The 24308-nt window shown below is 48.2% G+C and overlaps 1 protein-coding gene across 6 annotated transcripts in view; it reads left to right on the top strand.

Annotated features, from left to right (window-relative positions):
* The window catches only part of LOC144151519 (multidrug resistance-associated protein 1-like), a 106459-nt gene extending 82892 nt beyond the window's left edge, over positions 1–23567 (top strand). For 4 of the 6 annotated variants that reach the window (XM_077682597.1, XM_077682595.1, XM_077682599.1 and 1 more), the window contains 4 exons: positions 6808–6966; positions 14408–14574; positions 19776–19970; positions 22300–23565. In XM_077682597.1, coding sequence (XP_077538723.1) covers positions 6808–6966; positions 14408–14574; positions 19776–19970; positions 22300–22468 — 690 coding nt within the window. In that variant the 3' untranslated portion in view covers positions 22469–23565. Of the gene's footprint in view, positions 1–6807; positions 6967–14407; positions 14575–19775; positions 19971–22299 lie in introns of all 6 variants that reach the window. The other 2 variants (XM_077682596.1, XM_077682594.1) reach the window with 2 other exon arrangements.
* Positions 23568–24308: the final 741 nt, after the last annotated feature.

The raw sequence follows: 24308 nt of genomic DNA, 5'->3' as shown, positions 1-24308 counted from the left end.
AGACATATTTTCCTACGTTTGCCAACAACTGAGCACAAAGTAGAAAGATACATGGTCACGTCGTCAACAGGAAGGGTGTACGTTCTTACCCGTTAGATTTCTTTGTCCAAAATAGTAAGCCATCCGCAGCTTGTTTCTTTCTGGTATCCTCTTTTCGCCGCTGCGCCCGCACACCTTCGCCACCCTCGCTTCGCCCCTGAACCAGCTCTTAGATTATGATCACTGGAAAGAAGAGCGGCGAAGCGTCTGTCGAATACCTCAAACAAACCGTTATTTCTGGAGCCGCACTATAGGTCGTATTCACTGGCGTGGAACGCATGCGGGTAACTACGTGCGTGGCAGCTAATCGTCCGTGTTGCTAAGGCGTCGCCGCCAAATCACGTATCACTGTTTACGCCGGGCTCCACGAGATGGCCGTACTTATTCGTGCTGGCGCCCGATAAAACACAGCACATAACAGCATGAGCTGATTCGTGTTCCGAACGATGCCTTACCGAACGCACCTTGACGCCAAATACTGTTCACACAGCACCCCACCATCTACCTATCGTCAGGCGCGATTAAATTGTCGCATGACTATAGAGCGCTAAAAACTTTGGAGCCTACGCCCGCGTGCAACTGCGTCGTGATGGACCAAGTCGCGCGCATATGCTAGTGAACTCCGATCGCCCTTCAAGGTGTATCATTTGTTCAAAGACAACAACAGAAACATTGTGGCCGAAAATTTTGCTGTGCGTAAGCCAAACTCAAGTGATTTGCCCAAAGGGCACTTGCGATTCCCCAGCGCTTGTGCCGACTGATGAGGGCAAGCACGGCACAGCTCTGGAGACGTCCTCGCATGCCTTAGCTTCTCCGTTACCATCGTATCTAAATCGACGTACGCGTGAAACATTTCTTTAAAAACCCTCATTTGGTTTTTATTAAGGGGCACATGTGTCGAAATCCGTGGTCGCAGGCGACTGCAGCGTCGGCCTCTTGCGCGCGGTGCTGCTTTCGTTCGTAGCCGCGGTTTCATTTACCGGGGATGCGAAGTTCTCCAGGGCAAAGAAAGCGCCACCACATAATGTCAGTGCGGGTAATAATATATCTGTTGACACCATAGCCGAGAATCGTGTTGAAACGGGGCAGACGACGCACGCCGGTATTTTCAACCTGCTAGATGTGGGCGCAGTGCGCATGCGCAGGCACAGCGGGCACAGATATGGCGGTTTTCAGAGTTGCCAAGCGAAGAAATCGCCCGCTAAACTTCTCAGGGAATACAATCTATACCATTTCTGTAGCCTGCCATCCTTCACATGGACGTAAGGGAGCATGCCTTGGGAAACGTTCTACTACAGCGCAACGCTCGAATGCGTGAGAAGGTTGTTGCCTATATCAGCCATATACTGTTCCGTGCCGAGGATAATTGTACCATCACAGAGCGAGTGTGTCCGGCTGTTATGTAATCTGTACGAACATTCCTACTTTATCTATACGGCCAGCACTTCATAGTTGTTGCGGACAGTAACACTTTCTGTCGGCTGTCCGCTTTGAGAAACTTGTCAGACGTCTAGGTCGTTCGGTTGTTCACTTGCATGAGCTTACAAAGTCATGATCGAAAAGCATCTCGATTCGCATGCGACTCTGCATTGCCCGAAGATGGCGTATGAAGGTGTGTCACAGTTGGTAGCGTTGTCTAAACGTAAGGCTCTTGTTGAATACGTCGCACTCGGAGACCATCCTGCCTTGATTTGTAATCAGTGAAACGAAAACTCATTTTCACACAGTAATGGCTCGGCTTCTTAAGTCGGCTCGACCATCGAACAGCCGCCTACGTCGTCAGCCGCGAAAATTTCCGCTACATTGATGAACGCACGAAGGCGACCAGACAGCATCTATTCGTTCATGTTATTATGGACTGTATCTTTCTGAAAATTAAAAAAAAGGTAATTCACCCTGCTCTTCCCGGCCAATCCGAGAGTAATAATTTACGCTAATAATTTACGTCCTTTTTGTTTGCGACGGCGTGCGACTTTTCAGGATAAGTATACCTCGTTAAAACTGATATCGACATTGCTATGCGAAGTTTTACCCTTCATTATTAACCTCACCTTGACCACAGGCATTTTTCCCAGACATTTAAAACTGGCCAAAGTCACTGCTATATTCAAAGGTGGTGAACTTAACAACCTGTCCAAATATCGTCCTATATCGGTGCTTCCAACTCTACCTAAAATATTCGAAGGCGTAATCCATGACCGACTCACTTCTTTTTTCGACAACCATCAAATAATAGCAACCAACCAATACGGCTTCCAAAAGCATAGGTCAACTGAGCAAGCTCTGGCATATATCAAGGAAAAGATAATCGTAAATACGGAAAACAGAAAATACACACTCGGTCTTTTCTTAGACATTCAAAAGGTATTTGATTCAATACATTTTGATTTGCTGTTAAAAAATTATCTAGCTGTGGAATTCGTGGGATCGCATTACAAATTCTGAAAAACTACTTGCATGATCGATATCAAATAGTTGGAATCAATGACATATTATCTGCCGAAATGAAATTGAAACAAGGAGTCCCACAAGGATCCCTACTTGGCCCGTTATTATTTCTTGTGTTCATAAATGATGTTTTTAAAATACCAGGTTCTTCTGATATTATTATGTATGCAGATGACACGAATATTTTTTTCTCATCAAACAGTTTAACATTTCTGAAATCTATTGTAAACGAATATCTGGTGCATCTTTCAAACTGGTTACGACAAAACAAGCCGCGATTAAATGCCACAAAGACAACCTATATAATTTTCCGCCCAATCAATAAGCCCTTAAACGAAGATATCAATCTCAAATACGAAGGTCATGTTTTTGCACGGGTACATGAGCAAAAGTTCCTTGGTGTTTGGTTCCAAGAACAGTTAAACTGGTCAGTACACGTAAATCATTTAGTTAAGGCTCTGGCACGAACAGTTGGATGTCTTTATAAAATAACACACGTAGTACCGCTATGGCTAAAAAGAAACATGTATTATTCCCTATTCTATTCAAAACTAACGTACGGAATCTTGGTGTGGGGAACAACCTCACGAAATAATTACAATAAGCTTGTTGTCCTGCAAAAAAAGATATTACGGTGTTTCGAAAATTTTCAAGGGAAATTCCAAGACCTGCCAACTTCACCTTTGTTTTCAAAACACTCAATACTTAGAGCTGACCAGCTGTATTACTTTAGACTTCTGCAGATGGTACACAAAAACAAGTTATATGTAGATGGTGACGCCGAAAACCGTCATGACTGTGTACGGCGTCCAATAAGACGTACACCTAAAAATAGGACTAATTACGGCAAACAATCGGCCACTTATCAAGTACCACGTGTCTTGAACATCCTATCGGATAATTTAAAATTTAGCACCAGTGCAACCGTATTTAAGTCTGAAACCAAGGTGATGTTTATAGAAAAGAAAGTGAGATATGACAATCACTAGGCGTGTCTCACTCTAAGGAATTTAAACTGTATTGTGTGAAGACGTGATTTTTTCATAGACATGAGGAGCAATCAGTAAGGAAATATGTCGTGTTGTATTGTATCTGCTGGTATCAGGTATTGAAGAAAAAAGTTTTATGTATATTGTATAACTTTGGATTCTCATTATTGGAAATGTACGATTTTTTGTATTTTTCTTAATTTACTTATTGTTTTCTCTCTGTATTGCTGGACCTTATTGCTAAGCACGCATATTTGATTTGAACATGTCCTCTGTTGTGAACTGCAGAGGGTCAGGAGCCCTCGTCAGGCGGCACTCAATGCCTTTAGCTCCTGCCCCTTCAGCAGAAATTGTAACAACGTCTGCTGAAAAATAAAGCCTTCTTCTTCTTCTTCTTGTCATCCTGACCCCTCTAATGGAGGTTAAAAGCGAAAACGCCTGTGTTCAAGATTCCGGCGCACGTTAAAGATGTCAAGGCAGTTCAAATTAATCCGGAGCCCTCCACTACGGCGCGACTCATCGCTTGTGTAGCGTCGGTGCGTTAAATCTTATAATCAAACTAGATCATCCTAACGCCACGCGATAGTCCTCAATCGTCAATCAAGGCCATATATTTGGGCAACTTCTTGAGGCACTTCCATGACCGGCAAATGTGGTTCACAATTTCCGCCTTCACCCTTCGTCACGCTTTATAATAGGTTGCTCTGCCGTTCCCCGTCACTGCACAGTTGATAGTAGTGATAACAAATGTTACACAGCGTCCCACTGAGGGCTGCCTGGACAGTGGGCAGCTTCAATGCAACAGTACCGTCTGTGGTAGGCGCAAAATAGTGATCTTGGTAGCCTCGATAACTCATTGCTTTGTTTTTGTTTGAAAACGATAATGCGATGTTTCATTCGCATTCCGAACGTTACCATAGCAATAAAACCAACGCCCGTTAATTATTCAATATAGCCAGCAATGGTACTGACATCCGGTTTATCAGAATTCTCAAGGAATGCGTCCAGTTGCAGCTCTTCAGCGTTCGCGTGCGATCGGTTGCTTCCCATGTTGTACTGAAGCTTTCTTACAGAAAAAAGAATGCTTACCCAATTTATTGCCCCTTTGTACATGCGTGCGTACCGTAAATAGCGCCGTCCCACGCGCATATACAATGCTTTGGCTTTTAACAACCAGAAACCATGCAAGACATTCGGACTTCAGTTTTTCTAAAAACCCAACTACTGATACCACGCTGGCTTGCCGTGTACTTACTCTCAGAGAAACGGTAAGGGAACATGTACTAAGACGTATTGTCACAATCAAAGAAACAAACCATGAGTCATTCCTCGCTATGAAGATAGATGGCCACCGAAGCTGTTTCTTACACGACACAGGGGTGACACAGAATTACTGAACTAAAAGACGAACTCGTTTACTGCGTTGATCCGTGGTCATTATTTGTTGGTCATGATGGTGGAAATGATGACCTTAGAACGCTGTGATGCACTCTGATAGGTGCTCTGGAACAACTTTTGGTCACTATCGTAGCCAAGTCAAATCTGTGTGCGACCGATGGTGGGTGGTGCACAGGAAATAAAAGCACTCCAACCCAAATTGCTTGCCGCAGATCTTAAAAGTAGTGAGAAAACATTCGTTTTAAGTTTTTAAGTGGAGTGCGAACAAAAGTAAAATCCAGCAAGCGCGCAAACCTACAAAAAACCCACACTATGACGACTCGCTTTTCAAGCCGCGTGGACTTTCGGGATTGACCTTCAGCGTGGACGGCTGCCGCCACCTCGGTGAGCCGGAAGAAACCAGCCACGCACGCTATTGCAGCACTACAAGGACAGGGCGCACTGTGTTCGCTTGTTGACGGACCAGAAAAATACCAGGAACCGTACCCATATAAAGCGTCGATGTAAGACACACCAGGCCTCTCAAGCTTGGACGTTCCCTGTCTTCCCTATAGGCGGCGTAAAAATCGACGCCCCACGTGACCAACCTAAAGCGCTGTTTTCGACCATCAAGCCCACCAGACGGCGCAGGCAAAATGTTACTTTTGGTATAGAATACAAAACATTCATTCCGTGACTCAAAGAGCCCACACAGTTCGCTTACAATGTGTTATTTAAAAATACTATTAACAAGTTCCGCATCAAACATCCGTTGAGCAAAAATGTACGCAACTTTTTACGAACAGCCGACTGGTGCACCACCTCGTTTCTGAATTCGCAACCACAAAGCCGCCAATTCAAATTGAAACCGCTGCAACGGCCGACCGTTTCAATCGGTTTCAATGTGCGCGGAGCACCGGTTTCGTGACTGTTATTGCTGTTATGTGCTTTTGCGTCCATCAGTTGTTGAGAGGACTGGCAAAACACGGGAATTGAGTGCTTGTGGAATGACAAATGTGGGAAATTCCGCATCGGAAGGCAGCTGTCGAGGCCAGAATATTCGATTCTTCCAACAGAAGGTGAGTGTTATGCACTCCGCTAGAAAGACGGTGCAAAGGAAACCGTTGTCGCCGTCAATACTTCATTTGTGCCCTTCGTTCGAAATCTTAGCGCAAGTGAACGAGTTGTTATGGCAAAAAAAAAATGTCACGAAAGCGACGTACAATTGCAGCGATCGAAATGAAATGATGTCCTGGCCTCTGTAAACTTGCGGATGTCAATAAACGATTTGTTCTCACTTGCTGCTCACTGTGGTCTGTGCCAGTCGAGGCCATCTGGTCACCTGGCGTAACATCACTTCACTAACGCGGCGCAAGTAAACACGCGACCAGCGTGCCAGCCAGGAGCCAGCAGGAGCAGCCACGGCCGGTCTCGACGCCCCTTTCGCGCGCGGGAGGAGGAGAGTCGAGTCCGGCCGTGGAGCAGCGAGCCGGCGGCTGCCGTGCGAGGGCAGCCATGTTATTAAGGAGCTCAAGCGGCCTGTGCAAAAAGCATCCGCCATGTTTACAAAGCCGTGTTTACAGCGCCATCAAGCGGGCGTACTGGGTAGTTCACGACGCCGCCACTACGCTTTTTCTGGCACTACAGGCAAAGCTAGACCTTTGCTTCTCTAAAATCCTCCCTGTTCTGTGGACACACGGCGTTGCTATATGTAGGGGAAACTGACCAGCTCCAAAGCTTACCGGCATCTCCAGCCGCGCAGTGACCCGGTTAGTACATTTGCAGTAATTCCCCCTTACTTATGTGCAAAAGTGTACCGTTCTCTCAATCTACGTATCAATTACATTTGTAGACACCCCCCAGATATTATAATTCGAAAGACCCTCCATGCGCTGCTTGAGCGTTTTCGGCCCGCTGTTTGGAGATCGGTGTGCTTCTTCCCTTGTGCTTCCAGGTCGGGCTCGTCGGGCGCACGGGTTCGGGCAAGTCGTCACTGACGCTGTCCCTGTTCCGCATCGTGGAGGCTGCCGAAGGGAAGATCGTCATCGACGGCGTAGACATCGCTCACATTGGCTTGCACGACCTGCGTTCGAAGATAACCATCATACCGCAGGTAAACCGTGCTGCCCACGTACAGTATACTACAAACGCGACCATAAAGGTCGTATAATTCCTGTGAAGGATTGGGGCGCGCGTTTGATCTTTCTCTACATCCCAATTCTCCCTCACACAAGGAACACACTGGTCAGTCACATTGCGCGTTCAGGATGAGTTTTACTCGAGCAATGCACCTCCCATGTCTACACGCGCGTGGGCTCTTCGTGCGAAGGGGGAGGAGGAAATCACTGCGAGAGATGTTCGCTTGAATACGGGAGGTGGGGAAATATTTTTTATACACTGAGGACGCCGCGCGTGTCTTCAAATTTGCTGGGAGAGCAGCTGCGTTGTTACGGAGCTGGCCGGGCGCCCTCCGTGAGCTTTCCTCTGCGCTGTGCTTTGTTAACGTAACACACAACTTGGTGAGAAACAGCGGGGAGACTACGCCCGTCCCAGAGCACCCTCAGCGTGACATCTTATGCAAGATTACGGCACAGTCTTGAGCTTTCGTTCCCCGCTGGTGAATCCATGCTGCCACTGTTAGCTTTGAGAGTCAGTTTCCGGGTCATAGCGGTGCACCCAAAACTCATTCATGGCGATGAGGGGCCCGACGATGTCAGCAGTGTCACTCTTGCAAAACTACAACCGATCGCGCCATGCATGCGCTTGTTTAATTGACGTCGGCTGCCGTGACCCCAGCGCGCGTCATGCGCGGGCTGTAGGGATGGATAATGTGAACGAAGCCCCTCACCTGCTGCACTATTTGTTCAACAGTTCCTGGTTGTCCAGCACTAGAGCTTCAAATTTGTGTTTTACCACCTAGCGACGGGCGGCCACTGCGTTCTTTGGCATCTCAGTCTTGTCCGACTTATTGAAATGGCCCGCGCGATTTCGCAACAGGTAACCCGCTGAAGCATTTATCAGTACACAGTCACCAGCTCGGCATGAATATTGGTGTCACGCTTCCTGGAGTGCAGTGCTTGAACATTGCAGATAGACGCTGCAATTTTAAGTGCAGAGCACTTTATGGGCTCGCCTTGTCGCCGTAGCTTGCTCGCTGGACCCAAGTAGAGCCCCACGGCGTTCCGTCGTAGCGGATCACGTCGCGGCGTTCCACAGAGGCTTCGAAAGCCAAGCGGTTCATATAGTCATAAGTGTTTGAAACTTGTGAACCGCTGGCGCTTGTCATACATCTCCCCGTTGTTTAGCGCAAAGAAAACTGCAGGCACACTTGAGGCAAAGTATTCGTAATTAACCGGTGCCCAAGTCCCTTTAGTTTGAAACGCTCGTTGGGTTGGTTTTTGCGATAGTAAACGAAATAAAGTGTCAGTGCCACACCGGCACGTGCGGGAGTAAAAGCAAGCACAAAGGGAACAGAACTCTCACAGGCGCTGTTTCAGCCAGGGGGCGCGTGAGCACTGGGAAGGCGGGAAATTTGAATTGCACTTGGTAGTAGCAGTGAGCGCATAACGACGCTACAGCCCATTATGGCGAATCACTGCTCTGCCCTTCCGACAGCTTTCACATTGAGTGGAACGGCTTTAATTTTTATTTTTCTACCTTAGAGCTGTTTTCTCGCACTGTAAGAACGCAGTTTTGGCACCGATAAACATTTGACACCGCTAAACACGCACTTATTTTGATGCCTATCGTATACGCCTACACCGTTTATGGTACTGATAGTTCAAACTAACAGGGCCCCAATATCACTTCTGAGTCGAATTACCCATTATTTGCGAATCAGTGCTATCTAGGAGAGGTTCTTCGTTATCTCCCACGACTTGCAAAAATGTGGCGGTATTGACGTCATCTCATTTGCCATGCCCCACGCCCAAAGAAGTCCACGAAGTGTCAGTGTTACTGCGGCCGGGCTAAACTCGGCGCTCGCCCGCTACGGGCCGCGCGCCTACACTCTATCCTGACCGGGGTGTTACTTTTGTTTTTACGGCACATTTCTGGCAGATTTCGCGGCGTTCACAAAATCTGTTCTTCCCGCGCGTGCGTTCCCGATCAGCTACTACACGGCGAGGAATACCAGCGGTGAAAGCGAAGGGCAGCACGGAAGCAAGGAAACGGGTAGAGGGCTGCATGGATATTCTAAGATTGAGAAGCGGCTTCACAAAGGGCAGCAACCCAGCCTCCCTTCAGTATTCCGTCCTACGTATTATAACTTTAACGATCCTTCCCCCCTGCCCTTAAAGACGATAACCTTTCTTTGGCTACCTAACGTGAAACCTTCTGTCTCTGCCTTTCTGTCTCTGCCTTTCTGAGACTCGATTCACCGGCCCAGAAAAAAAAAGCCGCTCCTACTCCTTTTCCTTTAAGATAAATAAACATTTATCTCTCTCTCTCTGTAAAAGAATGCTTGAACACCAATTTTATATAGGCAATACTTCTAAACTTCTAGAACTGATGCATGGCTCGTATGAATGTCCACGTCATTCAGCGCGAAGAAAGCTCAGCCAAATTAGAGGCACTCAGTGCGCAGTAAATATTATTACTGTTCTTTTGAATAAAAATACACCTTGGATTGGTTTTTAGGACTGCAAAGACAGTGTCCAAGAGAGGAAAGATAAAGCAAACGCTGGAGCAAAAGATGTAGGCTCAAGCTGCTCAAAGTGCAACAGAAACGAAACGTCCGCATAGATAGAATGCGAGAAATGCGAACGTGGGAAAATTGAATTGAGTGAACCTTTATTGCATTCAACGTGGGAGGAGCGAGCGGGGATACGGGAGCAGCGCGAAGATCGGGAAGGGAAGGGACGAGAGGGCGTAAGCGGCAATAGCGCCCGAAGACTGCCGTCTTTCAACGACATTTTCAGCGAAGCACGCAGATACGCGGCCTTTTTTTTTTCATTGCAGGTAAAGCTCGCTAATTCAAGCCGCAAGACGACGCCATCCCATTTCGATTTAATGAAAGTTCCATCTAATTAATGAAAGTTAAGGATAACGACACAACAACACTGCAAATGGAAAGCAGTACGGCATGTCAGCACTTTGATGCTTGAAAACGTCGGTAGTTGTATTCTGCATTTTGTACCTCAACGCTAGAGCCAGCACCTTCTGCTCTAACGAGTGAATGTAGCAGCAGGCCCCCTCTTCGCCTTCGTCAAAACTGAAGAGGAGGAGGGCGGTATTTCATCTGACCACGGCATTCAAGCGTACGGACGCACTGGTGCTGCGTCCTCCTCCCCTCCGTCGCCAATGGAAGCTACAAGTTTTGCGTTTTGCACCTAAGAAATGATGCCCTCCCCTGTAGGCGCCCCACACAGCACTGCGCTCGCGTTCACACCGGCGTACTAAGCAAAGAAGACGTCTTCTAAAACGTCCACCACTGGTGTTTTGGCTTGTTTAGCCCAATTTTACCTTCTCTCTCCATTTTTCTCTACCTTCCACAGGGAACGCACCATCGTGTGGAGGCAGCGGGTGAGTTTCTCTGCTTGTACCCCAGGTAGCAAGCTGCCGGTGCGGGTCTCGTAGTTGGTATTATTTGTGTCAGCTTTCCCTTGCATTCGAATTAGCGGGATTTTTTATACATAGGCTCCTATGGGAGCTTGGCCGGACGAAATCGTACAGTTCGCATTATCCGTAAATTCGAGATATCGATGTTTGAATTAACCAGTTTCTACTGTATTTCTGGGCGATGTGACTGCAAGGGCCGTCATCAGGAATAACACGACTGCATTCGGGTGACGCTGTTGTAACTGCCGAACTGATGAATTGCACAGCGGAGAACAGACGGCCATGCCAGAGATATGCCGACGAAAGTATCACTATAAATATTAAGAAATTTACAAGGCGGTTTCTGAAACGTTCGGCCCAGACACTTAAGATCGCCAATGGATGGATGGTAAAACGTTCATTGAGCTTAAAGGAAAATTGTAGAGGGTGTGGTTAGCCTCCCAAGTCCAGGAGGCCTCTTGTCCGGGCTGCCTCCAGGGCGCGCCGCACCAGGGCGACCTGGCGCTCCGGTGCGGAGCTGGTCAGCTCGGACTCCCACTGTTTAGGGGAAGGGGAGGTGTGGGGATGTGGGTGTTAGGGGCAGGAGAAGATGAAATGTAGGTGTTTAGAGGGATGTGACAATATGGGCAGTCGTGTGGAAAGAGAAAATGGGAGATGTGGAATTGGATGGTGTGGTTAAAGTAAGTTTCCGTCTGAAGTCGGTGGAGGATGTTGGCTTGTTGGGCGGTGAAGGAAGAATGGGGGGCGGGGTATCACCGTCGGGAGTTGGTGTTATGGGATAGGATGGAGTTGTACGTGGGGTCGAGAGGCGTCAGGGCTGCTAGGTCGAGGGTGGAGGAGCTGCTTGGTCGGCGTGAGGCGAGGGAAGTGACCGGGTAATGAGTGCGCGGGCTGCGGCATGGGCCGCCTCATTCCCTGCCAGGCCCTGGGGTCCAGACAATGGAGAGGTCAATGTCTTCAGGGAGGCGTTGAAGGTGGTCAATGGGTGCTGGCGGGGCGAGGCTGGCTTGGCAGAGACGGCAGGCTTGCTGCGAGTCGGTGATGGTGGTGAGGTAGGGTTGGTGGCAGTGGGTCAGGGCAGCGTGGGCGATGGCGAGGGACTCGGCGGTGAGCGTGGGGATGTGGCGGTAGAAGGCCGCGGTGGGAAGGCGGCCGTCGTTAGTGAGGACTGCGATGGTGGTGCCGTGGTGGGTGGAGGAATGGGCGATGTCGGTATAGCGGGTGTTGGGATCCGTGCTGTAGCGTTTGTCAAGGAATCGGACGCGGGCGTTGCGGTGGCCTCGGTTAAGAAGAGGTGCATATGCTTGGGGATGGGAGGGACGTGGATGCTTTGACGAATGGAGAAGGGAATACGTTGGGGTGCGTGTGGGGTGGTAGGGGCTATGCGTTGGATGAGCTGAAGTGCCCGTCAACCGGACTTCGTGAGAGGGAGTCGGTGCAGCTGCGAAGTGTGTTGGGCTAAGAAGATTTCAGTGAGGTTGTTTAGGGCAAAGCTAGAGGAGGCGTGTGGTCGAGCTGTAGGTAGGGAGGCCCGAAGCTGCTTTGTAGGTCTTGCGGATCAGAGCGTCCGGATTTTTAGGTTGCTGTATCTTGAGGTTGACGAAAGGGCAGCTGTGTGCGAGGCGACTGATGAGGAGGGCTTGAACGAGTTTGCAGGTGTCGGATTCTTTGAGGCCGTAGGTGGAGCGGCAGATGCGCCGAATGAGGTGCTTGAGTTGGGTGGAGATGTGGGTGAAGAATGGCGCCGGAGCGGTCTTAGTGAAAAGAGACGCAGAGTACCCGAAGGGTTGTGACTTGGGGTATGGGAGTGCCGTGGATGGTCACTTGTAAGTCCGGGTTGAGTTGTGGGGGGGGGGGGTGCAGGCCCAGAGGACGAGGAGGGCTGAGTCGTTTGTTTCGACCATTAGGCCTCTGGGGTGGATATAGGCGACAGTGGTGTCGATGGCTTGCTGGAGGGCATCTTGTTGCGTGCCGCTGGAGCCGTTTGTAGTCCATATAGTGAGGTCATCGGCATAATGCGTACGGTGGATACCGGGTGTGGCATTCAGGAGGCTTGGGAGCTGAAGGAGGGCAATATTAAAGAGTAAGGGGGAAATTACGGAGCCTTGCGGTGTGCCTTTGGCAGGGGTGTGGAAGGTAGGGGGGATTGGAGAGGGCCGAGCCGGAGGGTGGTAGTGCGGTTCCGCAGTAACGCGGAGACGAATGGGTAGGTGTGGTGGCCGCAACCGGTGTGGTTGAGGTTATTGAGGGTGGCTTGGTGCGTAACGTTGTGAAAGTCCCCTCTGGCATTGAAGGTGCGGAGTGTTTTTGTGGTGTCACGGTTGAGGTGGTAGGGGAGCTGCATCTTGCCGAGGCAGGAACTGAGGAGGATGGGTCGGAGGGTGGTGGCGGAGATGGGTTTATTGGGCTTGGAGATAAAGGTGATGCCTGAGTGGTGCCACTGCGAGGGGTACGTTGTTGTAGTAAATGAGGCCTTCAAGGGTGTCGCACGGGAGGTTGCGGACAGTTCCAAAGGTAATTTGGTCTCTGCCCGGAGTGGTACTGCGGGTGAGGCGGGCAAGAATGGCGTGGAGTTTGGTCATAGTGAAGGGGAGGTCCATGTTGGCGTTGGGGTATTGAAGGTCAGGGGCGGGGGGATGTGCGACCGAATCACCAAAGAGATATGCTGTCTGATGGTGCGGAGAAGCTCGCAAGGGGGTTGCGAATGGTTGCGGATGAGTTGGTGGATGCGGTGCGTTGACTGACGTTGAGCGGAGTGGTTGTCCAGGACGGAGCGAAGCAGGTGCCAGGTCTTGCAGTTGTGGCGGGTACCTTGCAGGCGGGCGCAGAAGTCCTGCCAGTTTTGGTTGTGAAGCTGGCTGGAGTACGTTTGTATCTGTTGGTTCATGCGGGCTATACGTTTCCTGAGGGGGTGATTGTGGCGCTGGCGCTTCCATCCTTTAGAAGGGCTCCGATGGGCATGGATCGGCCGCTGGCGTGGCGTCTGTAAGGGCTATGGATTGGGTGTGGGCGCAAACTTTCTGTTCTAGGGCCTGTGCCCAGTCGTCCAGGTTGTGGCCAATGGGCGGTAAGGGGGTAGGATCCTTGCGAAAGTTGGGCCAGTTCGTGAGGCGTGAGGTGCCTCTGCGGAGGGGTTTGTGAACGAAGGGTGCGCGGAAAGTGATGAGGTAGTGATCGCTGCCGAGGTTGCCGTCAAAGCGGTGCCACGCAGCTGTAGGGCAGTGTCTGGTAAAGGTCAGATCGGGTATGGTGTCACAGCTAACGCTATTGCCGGTTTGTGTCGTCGTTTCCTTGTCCCGTCTTTTTGCGCTGTTTTGAATTTCAGTATGCACCAACTAGCCCAAACCACCATTCTAATGCCGGTTCTGGTCAGGACGGTTAGGTGATCGTTTTGAAGGACGAGTTGATGATTTCGGATGCCCCGGAGCAGGGCGGTACCCTTCTTCAAGAAGTAGCGGTAGCCCCAAGTCAAATGGGGGGCGTTGAATTCCCAAGGACGTGGAGGGGGTAGGATCCAACTATCTGTACCGCTTCTTGAAAGAGTGGTTCTATGGTCTTCAGGTGGTCGTTTCGGGGGCTGTAGATGTTGAATATGTATACGCTCGGACGAGTGGGGCAAGTCGAGATGATTTCGACGAAGGTGTGTGGGATGGTTTGGCTCAGGTGGTGCGGTTGTGCCGGGTGGGAGTCATGAACTAGGATGGCCGTGCGGTAATGCGGATCTTGCGTGAAGGTGTTTTATTGTTACAGGCGGAGGGTGGATGTGTTGGCTTCCTGCAGGGCAATGACATCGGGGGAGTGGGGGGGGGGGGGGGTTCGTTTTGCGTGACGCTTGCCGTTGAACCAGCGGCAGTTCCATTGATACAGTTCCTGATTTTTTTTTTTTCAAAAAAGAAAAATCTCCAGTTTGTTTTCCACATCAGCTTGCTTGAATGCTTACTTTAAGAAAAAGTCGCGAGAGTCGCTGCCTTTTTTCCCCTTTATCTCTTCGTAAGGACCCGGTGCTGTTCTGCGGGTCTCTGCGGATGAACGTGGACCCGAAGTGCGAGCACAGCGATGAGCAGATCTGGGCGGCACTGGACAAGGCGCACCTGAAGGACTTCTTTGAGAACAAGTCTGAAAAGCTGAACTTCCTGGTCGAGGAAGAAGGCAAGAATCTCAGGTGCGGGCACAAAATCTTGGGCGCCTTAATAGCGCCACTACCTACAGAATGCGTGTTCTCGTAAAAGGATCGTTTATTTCTCTGTCAAGCACGGAAACAGCTTCTGATCGTGAAAGTTCTAAAGCGATGGTGCCATGCGCGTGTGCATCCGTGCACGGCTGGACTGAATAGGCGCTCCCGAAGGAACACCCGTGCGCCTTTACGGTACGGCCGTGCTTCATCAACTGTGTGCGATAGAGCGAGCAGATACCACAAGTTGTTGCATCAAACAAAACAAAGAATGAAACCCAATTGGTCCTCGTCCTCAATTGGGTGTGCGTATAGTCTTGTTCAAGAGTCCCCAGGCCATGTCAATGGTTTCCAGGGCACGAATAATTCAAAGCAGAAGCTGAAGTGTAGAAATTAAACAATATATCTAGCACTGTGAAGTTGGATAAAACTTTTTTTTGTAATTATATAAAACAATTTTAATTGCACTGAATTATTTGTAGCCTGTGAACTTTTGGCGTGGCCAGGGGACTTGGGACAAGTCTGTACGTGTGCAAACAACCTTTTTTTAGATTTTCTTGGAAGAGACCAAGGTCTCTCGGGTAAGTAACACTCTAAACAGCCGTCTGTACTCAAAACCGCGACAAATGACATACCAGAATGTATACAAAAAAGAACATTTTCAAACGCCCAGCAACCATGATCGGTTGTCACACTCAGGGGAACATTCGCGGCATGTTATGTCTGCCATTTGGTCCCTTATACCATCCAAAAGGAATTTAAATGTTTTGTTAGGAGAGAAAACAAACCAGTCATCTGTAGGAATGGAATCTCGTCTCATGCGTGGCGCCGCACACTGGGCACCACGCATTCGCGGTGGTAACTGTAATTGCGGCGTTCCCGGCATCCGCGATGGTGTGGTAACGTAGTTTCCAGCGCTTCCCGTTGTTTGCCCGCTTCTCTTTGCGTATAGCCGGTATTCAATGGCGTGGAATGCATGCAGGCAACCAAGTGTGCGCCGCCATACCGTTGGCCAAGCGTCTGTTGCTAGGCGACGTTCTGCGCACGGCCCGCAGATCAGGCACCCCTCTTCTGTTTTCATGTTTCACGTTACAAAGTCTACCTCGCCGAACGCAAAGTATTGCCTCGAGTTTAATGTGAGTGCGATTGATAACATCTCTGTTGACGCCACCGTTTAGAATCGGATTGGAACGGAGTAGATGATGCACGCCGGTGTTGTTGTTTTTTCTTCGGCGTGCGGCCGCAGTGGCCCAAGCCGCGCCGTGTCTGTGTCGCATCGGCCATGTCTGTGGCCGTTTCCAGCGTTGCCAAGCGAAGAAATTGACCGCTAAACTTTTCAACGAATACCGACTATATCAATGAGCAGATACCGGTGACGTTCGATAAGGCGAACCTCAACGACATCATTCATGACAAGTCTGGAGAGCTCGATTTGCGACTCGGGGTAGTCCGTCCGTAACCGACATACTGTGAGCCCCTTCTTGACATGCCCAATTCGTGCATCTATAACATGCGCTCCTTACTGACATGCGTGTGTACCCGCGTCCCTTAAAGGGAAACTAAAGGGACGAAACAAGTTGGCCTGTAACGATGGATTATGGTGCAGAGAACCTGAATGCGCCTGTCTCGCGACTAGCAATTCATTAATAAGGCAGAAAACGCCAGAAACGTGAAAACAGGGGACGACGTCCCGTACCCTTTTGGGTAATACGGTTTGTGACGTCACAAAAGTGGTGGACGGCCAGAGCTTATTGGAGAAGCATCGATAAATGTTTTCCTGAAGTAAACAGCTCCTACGTGGTTGAGCAGGGGAAATAAACACACACCAAAGCTTTCCGTGAGCTTATCGTATCTAAAAAAACACAAACTACAGCTTTTATACACAGCGAGGCAGGCTGCTTCCCTCACTGTATTCAGTCACCCAGCATGCTTTCAGTTTCGTTTTCGAAAACCATTGGTGCGCAATTAGCGAAATCAATAACCTGCGACGGTGAGCGCCTGAGCTTGTGCAATCAATATACCGGGTAGGAAGCACTCAGTATATTCCCTTCAGTAGAAGCGGCAAAAGAAACAAGATTCACTGCAGGTGGTTAAGCTACCCGCCCGACCTTCTAATCTCCCGTTCTCCGCGCGGGTGAGGTGGAGCAGGGGGAGGAGTAACACTTCATTTAAAATGTTGCTATGGGTAAAGCGCGCCCGGTGCAAACATAATCACCCGTGAAATGAACTTACTGCGACCGGTCCGCCCGCTCGCCTTCAGCCGCCATTGGTAATCCGTGAACCACATGCGTCGCTCTGCCCTTGTTATGTTTGAGCCATGGGGAGCGCGGGCAGCGACAACTACTGAGTAAGAAGGCGCATCGGCCGCTCGAGTATCTGAACGAGCTTCTAAAGGCGGGAGGTGGTATTGTACTAGATAAGCTTGCTGCACTATTTCAGAGTGCTTATTAAGGAATCTAAAAGCACCTACTGCCTAAAAAAAAACTCCAACATAACTCTTATTCACAATCAAGGAGAGGACATTAAGAATTACAGACCCATCAGCCCACTCTGAGTTGTATACAAACGATTTACCGAAGTAATATTTACCCGCATAAGTGACAGCCTAGATTCCCCAAACCCGGAGAGCAGGCTGGGATTAGGAAAGGATACTCAACAATAGATCACATCCATGTCGTCAATCAAGTAATAGAAATATCAGGGGAGTTTAGTAAGCCCTGTTACATGGAATTTATAGACTATTAAAAAGCATTTGGTTCGGTAAGCACCGCAGCTGTGCTTGAGGCATTTGAAAGATCAGGGAATAAAGGGGACCTACATAATACTCCCAGACGACACATATAAGGGATGTACGAGTAGGATATTCCTTCACAAGAAAAGCGAAAAGTTCCCGATCACAAGGGGTGCACAAATTCGAAACACCATCTCGCTAAAACTGTTCAAAGCGGGTCTAGAGGGTATATTTAGGAAGCAATTTACTGGGGCAGCGCCGGATTACGGATAAATGAGAAATATTTCAGACATTTGAGGTTTGCAGACGACATAGTCTTGCTCAGTAAGTTAGCAGAGCACCCGCAAAAAATGTTTGAGGAACTAAAATCAGAAAGCTTGGCAGTGGGACGCAAATATGAATAAATCCAAAGTAATGAGAAATAAACACACCTAAACGATCTCTTCGCCTTAGATAACGCAACGCTAGAACAACTACAAGAATATAAGTACCTCGGAAAAGTTGTCTGGGCGTACCCAAACCACGAGAAAGAAATCCGGCGCAGGTTGAGTATGGGGTGGGGGAGCACGCGGCAAGCACTCCCAAATAATAAAAAGTAAGCTACCTCTGTCCCTCAAAAGAATAATATTCAACCAATGCACAGGCCTGCCGGTGATTGCATATGAGCGAAAACTTGACGCCTTACCGCACAACAGGAAAGCAAGCTTAGGTCGGCCCAACGTGCCACGGAACGAAGAGTTATAGGAGCAACTTGGAGACAGATAGCGAGCTTCCTCTATTAAGAAACAAACTCGAGTAGATGATCGGATAGTTCAGAGTTAGGAAGTTAGGCGAACTGACAATTGGTGGACGAACAGTGTTACAGAGTGTATAGCAGGAGACGGGAGTAGGAAAAGGGGAAGGCAGATAACTCGTTAAAAAGACAAAATAAGGAAAATCGTTGTTACGAATGCACTCGAGCAGCAAAGGACTGAAGCTGTTGGGGGTCAGCGGGAGAGGCTTTCGTCCTGCAGTGCAGTGCTGTTGATGATGATGATAATTTAAAAGCATTCATTGCTGTTTCAAAATATTAAAAATATATAGCCTTATTCGGTCTGATTTCATTTTATTTTGCTCGCTGATGCATCGACGCTTTTACGCAAGCTGTTTGTGGTGGTTTATACTTCCTGGAAGATGTGTACCAGTCGTCGCATTTCTGCTTTTCAACAGCCTACAATATTCGGGTCATTTAATGATCAGCTGGTGGATCATCACACCATCGTCAGTGGCGCCCCTGTTTAATTTTTCACTGTTAGGATTCATATTTCCCAGTGATCGATACAGTACTTCCCGTGTTCCGCCGAACCGTTGCGTAGACCTGTCACGTTCATTGTATAGCTCTGAAATCGTCGTAACACTACCCGTGAGTCTCCAATTCCATTCTTCGAAACGCCTGTTTGTGTCATTAAGGGTTCATTTTCTTACATTTATTTCCCCGTTTGGCATTATTTATAGTGTCATCGGGCTTTCTATGTGTTGTGCGTTATCAAATTTGTAAGACACTGGTGAGACTTGTTTTTCGTTAATCGACCAGATTTAGGGGAAATCCCCAAGGTGGAGTAAGTTTCTGTGAAGGAAAGTTTGACATCCACCTAACATCTACCTTTGACATCCACCTTTGTAGCCGTATGGCTGCATTTAGGTGGATGTCAAACTTTCCTTCACAGAGACTTGTTTTTGTAACTGTTAGTGACCGCCTAATTCTGTGACCGCCTAATTAGTGCTGCAACGTTATTGCGAATTCTCTAGAGATTCTTTCTGTTTGAACCGCTCGCTTGTTGGTACTAAATATTGTACCACAAGCATATTTTGGGGGCAATTTTGTTGAACATTAAAACCGGTGGCAGAACTTGCATGAATATTTTAATATTGCATAAAATAAATTTTGTGCTATAGAATCATCGGCTTCTTTTGCATTTCCCGCAAAACACCAAAAGAGATCAAACCGGTGCCATCCCCATAAGCGAAATCTGGTTCAAGATCGGAATAACGAAGTCGGTGCTGTTGCCACGAGAAAGACCATGTGACCTTCACATCTGATAGCAATTTAGGAGCAAATGCACGAGGTTTGGTCAAGCACCACTTCTGAAGTATTCACTACAGCAATGCAACGTTTCTTTACACATCAACGTTGTGCATTTCTGTGAATACACGGTGCCCAACGCAGCCGGCTAAACAAGTGATGCCCGAAAGATAGTGTGTTCATCATTAATGATCAGCGCAATAAAGACGATACACAAAAGGGCGAGAAAGGACAGGACAGCGCTGCCATGTTCCTCGCCCTTCCGTGTATCTTTGTTTTGCGCTGATCATCATTTATGAATATTCACCAACTCGCCCAGCTCGCAGTCCTTTTGAAGATACTGTGTCCACTCACTGCAAGGTTACCAGGGCCTTTCGAACTTTTGTACGGTGTATGCAGCGTGGGCCAACACCAGCTGATCTGCCTAGCCCGCGCCCTCCTCCGCAACACCAAGCTCCTCGTCCTCGACGAGGCGACCGCTTCCGTGGACCCGGAGACGGACGGGCTGCTCCAGAAGACCATCCGCCGGGATTTCGCCCACTGCACCGTGCTCACTGTGGCACACCGGCTCCAGACCATCCTGGACGCCAACAGGTGGGCTTCCCTCATAGCCAACTATAAGGGAAGCTTATAGCCAACTATGTCAGCTATGTTTGACCAACGGCGATGTTGCAGTGAACTAGCAAAGCGCTTTAAGATGCGCTGTTTGATGATGCGCAGGCGGTAGTACGTTGAAAAAAGTGCCAAATCGCGTGTCGTCTGCTTGAGTGTACTTAGAGCAGACAACATAGTTTGCCCTGACGGACTCCTTTCTCCAGCTGCGCCCACTCTTACCATTAGATACGACACTCCAACACAAAACCTGAACTAGTAACAGGAACCCAACCGTTATACAACTCAAGTATATTGAAATATAATAGGAGAAGCACTTCTTCAGCCTTTTTTCTACCTATAATATTACTGGTGCGCTTTTTTGCGACACCAGCTGTACTACATGGCTCCTCGAGCTTCGTGGTGACGTGGCCGAAAACCTCCAAGCGTGCTTCAGTGTGCACTTCCGTGTAATTCGCCGAAGGTCACCCACGGAATCGATGAAAGAATGGTTTTATTTTTGCGGGCATGAAATACAAGAAAAATGACGGGCAATCATTACGACATGAAGCGAATAGGTAGCATGAGAGGTTGGCTGATTTGTTGATATTGCGTCATGATTCGATCTTAAATTGCGTTAGTATTCGTTTTACTTTACGGATAATTTTAAATTTCCTTTATAATGCATTTTTAGCAAGAGCGAAACTCGTGCTGCCTTCACCGACTGCTGCCAGGTCGCTGGTTTTTTTCGTCTCTTGTCTCACTGTTTTTACTGGCTGGGTTCGTTCTGTAGATTCGAGTGGGCGCACTGCAGTAAAAATGTGCCTGTAGCATGAGTTTTCATTCTATACATCGCGAGCTCTGACGCTGCCGATTCAGACTACGTGACCATGATCGCGTGTCCGACAGACACGTGTCAGACAGGCAAGCAGGGCAGGGAAGGAAGATGAAAATTTTCGCGTATTGGTAACCAACTGGTTTAACCCTTTGATACCAAGCGTTGCTTAGGAGCAACAATCCAAAAATTTTTCCTCCTGGTCTTCATGGGGTTTTAGAAAGTTAACGCCATATGTTGACAGACGAAGGTACCCGGAACTTCAAAAAGTGAAACAGACAGGGCAGCACATACTTTTGCCAGCTAAAAAAACAGACTTGTTCATACGTGTCGACTCGCATCGAGCCCGGCGGCTCGATGGCCTCGGGACAGGTAAACGAAATTGTGCAGTTTCGTTGTTATTACAAATTATAGAAATACAAACTTTAGTTTATGGTGTCCAGTTGAATCATAAATCATGCTGATCAAGGTAGCATTCTTATCCCTTTCAGTCACCGTGTCTCCGTATGGAGACACGACTTTCTTCGTCGTTTTCCTCACGAAAACGAAAATAGTTCATGCTGCAGAGCGGTGCGGCTAATGTTTGAAACCTACAGAAGTGAAAGGTAGCACCATGTGATGTGGAATGGCGGAACCGCACTCAGAAACATCGTTTCAAATTAGACGCCACCAAGTTTTGTGGGAGTTCCGGTGTGTTTCCGTCCTAAGTTCTCTTTTACTAAAGGCTAAAACGCATCTTTCATATGCAGAAATTATTATGTCACCTCCTTGTTTGTAAACTGCCTCAGGATATTTATTATTTTTATAGGGAAAAGCAGGATTGTGTAATGGTGTCTCCGTATGAGGACGCGACGCCATTTGCATGATAAGTATTCTAGAGAGACAGAACTTTTTTTTATTCCCTCTAGACACTTGACACTGCCAAACCTCCAAGTATGGAATTTTTCTGCAGTGAATATAATAATTCGTGACTTAAAGGGTTATTCAACTCAAAAATCAAGCAGCAAGTGCCCAGTGTTGCCAAGGTTTGACACCTCATTGTGTCCGTCGTAAGGAACATGATTTTTTCGTACTTCATATTTGTGATGTCAGGAGTCCTTTTACATCATAAACATGTTTCGGTGATCTTAAGCAAACAAAAATCAAGTTTTGGGCATTACAGCGTTTTGTAGGATAGCCTGTGCCCTGGATTGTCTGTTCCTCGCTAAGAGCAGGTTTCTTCCGTCAAATACGAAACATGGCACGTTTCACAAGTCCTGATTGTGGCGCAGTCGTAGCACAATTGGTGCTGGAAGTATAGACGCGACCCTGCGTAAATGCACTGGACTTGAACGCCGAGAACGGGTGGTTAGCAACCACAGCACCACCCGAAGTTTCGTAAAGGGCGGGCAAGATGCTGTGCTCCTTCTTTCGATAACGTGCAAAGCTGACAAAATGGCTTTAATCGGAAAGTTTGTTCCCGGGGTTTTTATTTCGCTTTTCTTTTCTTTTTTTCAGGATTGTAGTCATGCGAGCTGGCGAAATCAAGGAGATTGGCGTTCCGGGGCAGCTGCTGCGCGACCCGCAGTCCGGCTTTTACGCCATGGCCAAGGAAGCCGGCCTGGTCAAGGAAAAGCGCTCTTCCAGCGCCGATAGGATTTCAGCGCCGCTTGGAACGGCGAACTAAGCCCACCTGATAGAATCAAATGTTGTTCAGTCAAGTGCCTATTGCGACAAATCTAATATAATTTAGTGGTCCCCACACAATGCATTTCGTAGTACTTAAGTTAATGTTCACTATTTAGGCGCTGGTTATTAACGTAAATAATTAACATTTAAGTAAACAATTAATACGTAACTCAGTGTGGGTGCGTGTAAGTATGTGCGTGTATATATGAGCCTGCGTTTGCGTATATAATGTTTTACTTTTCTATAAATATTCTTGCCCTGCGCAGCTCTAGGCCGTGATGTATGATGTATTTTCTGATAAATTTATGTGTGATATTGAGGGCTGTTGAATCTTCCTTGTGTAACATTGTTTGTGCAGTCGCCTTTTCTCTTCTGTACGCATTGTATCTGACCCACTCCTGCAATAAATAGCCCTCTCGGGCTGCAGTATGTACAACTAAATACTAAATAATTCCACAGACCACGCCTAAAAAATAGACAAGTGTGTATCGCATTTTTGCTGGAATTGTCCCGTTTGTACGGCGAAATATAATGTGCACGTTAAATGCGGAAATTGCGAGGACATCGAACCACTCCTGATGATGCTGTGACGCTGAAAGGAGAATGTCCATTTTCCGAACACGTATTCTCAATCGTTGCTTTTTGCACCATTTTCTTCTTCTCTAGGTTACTATTTCTGAGAACTTTCCTGCGTTTGCATCGCCAAGCATATAGGAGAGTCAGCGCGGACCTACGTTGCCACTCACCTGACTGCTACATCTGTAATTAGCATTCTCCAAATACTCACGTGGGCCACAGGGCATATTTCTAACACATGTTATTAAATCAATGCCGCAACGCATCCACCTGTTCATTTTTTTCTTTGCGTCTTGTTTTTTTTTTTTCGTTTCTTCTCCCTTTCTGTGAAGCGGCACATACCCGCATGGACAACGCCAAGCAACGACTTTTAACGAGTACATGCATAGTTACATGACTGTAGTTCGAGTTCTCAGATTCGTCATGTCAATAGATGTCTCCAAGATACCTTTCTATGCCGGAGGGCACACCGCATTCATTGCGTCCGTATTTGTTCAGCTAGATTCGCTGTACACGTGCTTGTCTTCGTGACGCGTGCCAGCCTGATAATCCGGAGGTGCCTGGACGTGGAATCTCACCTTGGACCCAATTCACCATACTTCGTTTTCGACTCAATTTCAGTTTCCCGTTTTTTTTTTTCGTTCTGCCAGGGGCCATTTTGCGTTCCGTTTTCGCGCCGTCTGTATGCCAGGGATGCCAGAGTTTCGACTACTGTATTCGCTAATGCGTTCGGTATAGGAGGGCGAGAAGCAATATCGTTCGTTATAGCGTGCGACAGTGACAAATCGAGACAAACATTCCTTCTCCTTATCTTTTATACCGCAAGCGACATACATCGGTGTTGATGGACTGGGACTGGGAAAACTCATATTTTTCTTTTAGTGGTTGGGCGCCACTGGCTACAGTTCCCAACGGGGTCAGCAAGGGTGGTACCAGGGTGATACCGTTGTCCAGGGCTCTAACGACAAACGGCCAGGGTAGTACCAGGGGTGGTACCCTTGGTCCACGGCTCCAACGGCCTCTGAAGCTTTGCGTGCCCGCTGAATCAGACCGATCTGGTCTTCAAAGCAGTCTCTGGCCAGCAACGCCTGTCATTGCTCCGCATTAGGGTTTCTGATTTTGGGGACAGCCTTTGTGCTTTGGCATTCCCATGTGGTGTGGCAGAGCGTGGGTTTTCTTGATTGCACAATGGGCATGGGTCTGCATATCGAGTTGGAAAAACTGCTCAGCACGTTTAGGTTTGGGAACGTGTCTGTCTGCAG

Source organism: Haemaphysalis longicornis, unplaced genomic scaffold (assembly GCF_048455015.1).
Source record: "Haemaphysalis longicornis isolate Haplotype H1 unplaced genomic scaffold, Haemaphysalis longicornis Haplotype H1 scaffold_9, whole genome shotgun sequence".
Classification (NCBI taxonomy): Eukaryota; Metazoa; Arthropoda; class Arachnida; order Ixodida; family Ixodidae; genus Haemaphysalis; species Haemaphysalis longicornis.
The sequence above is the reverse complement of the archived record's forward strand: the minus strand, read 5'-3'. Positions and strand labels throughout refer to the sequence as shown.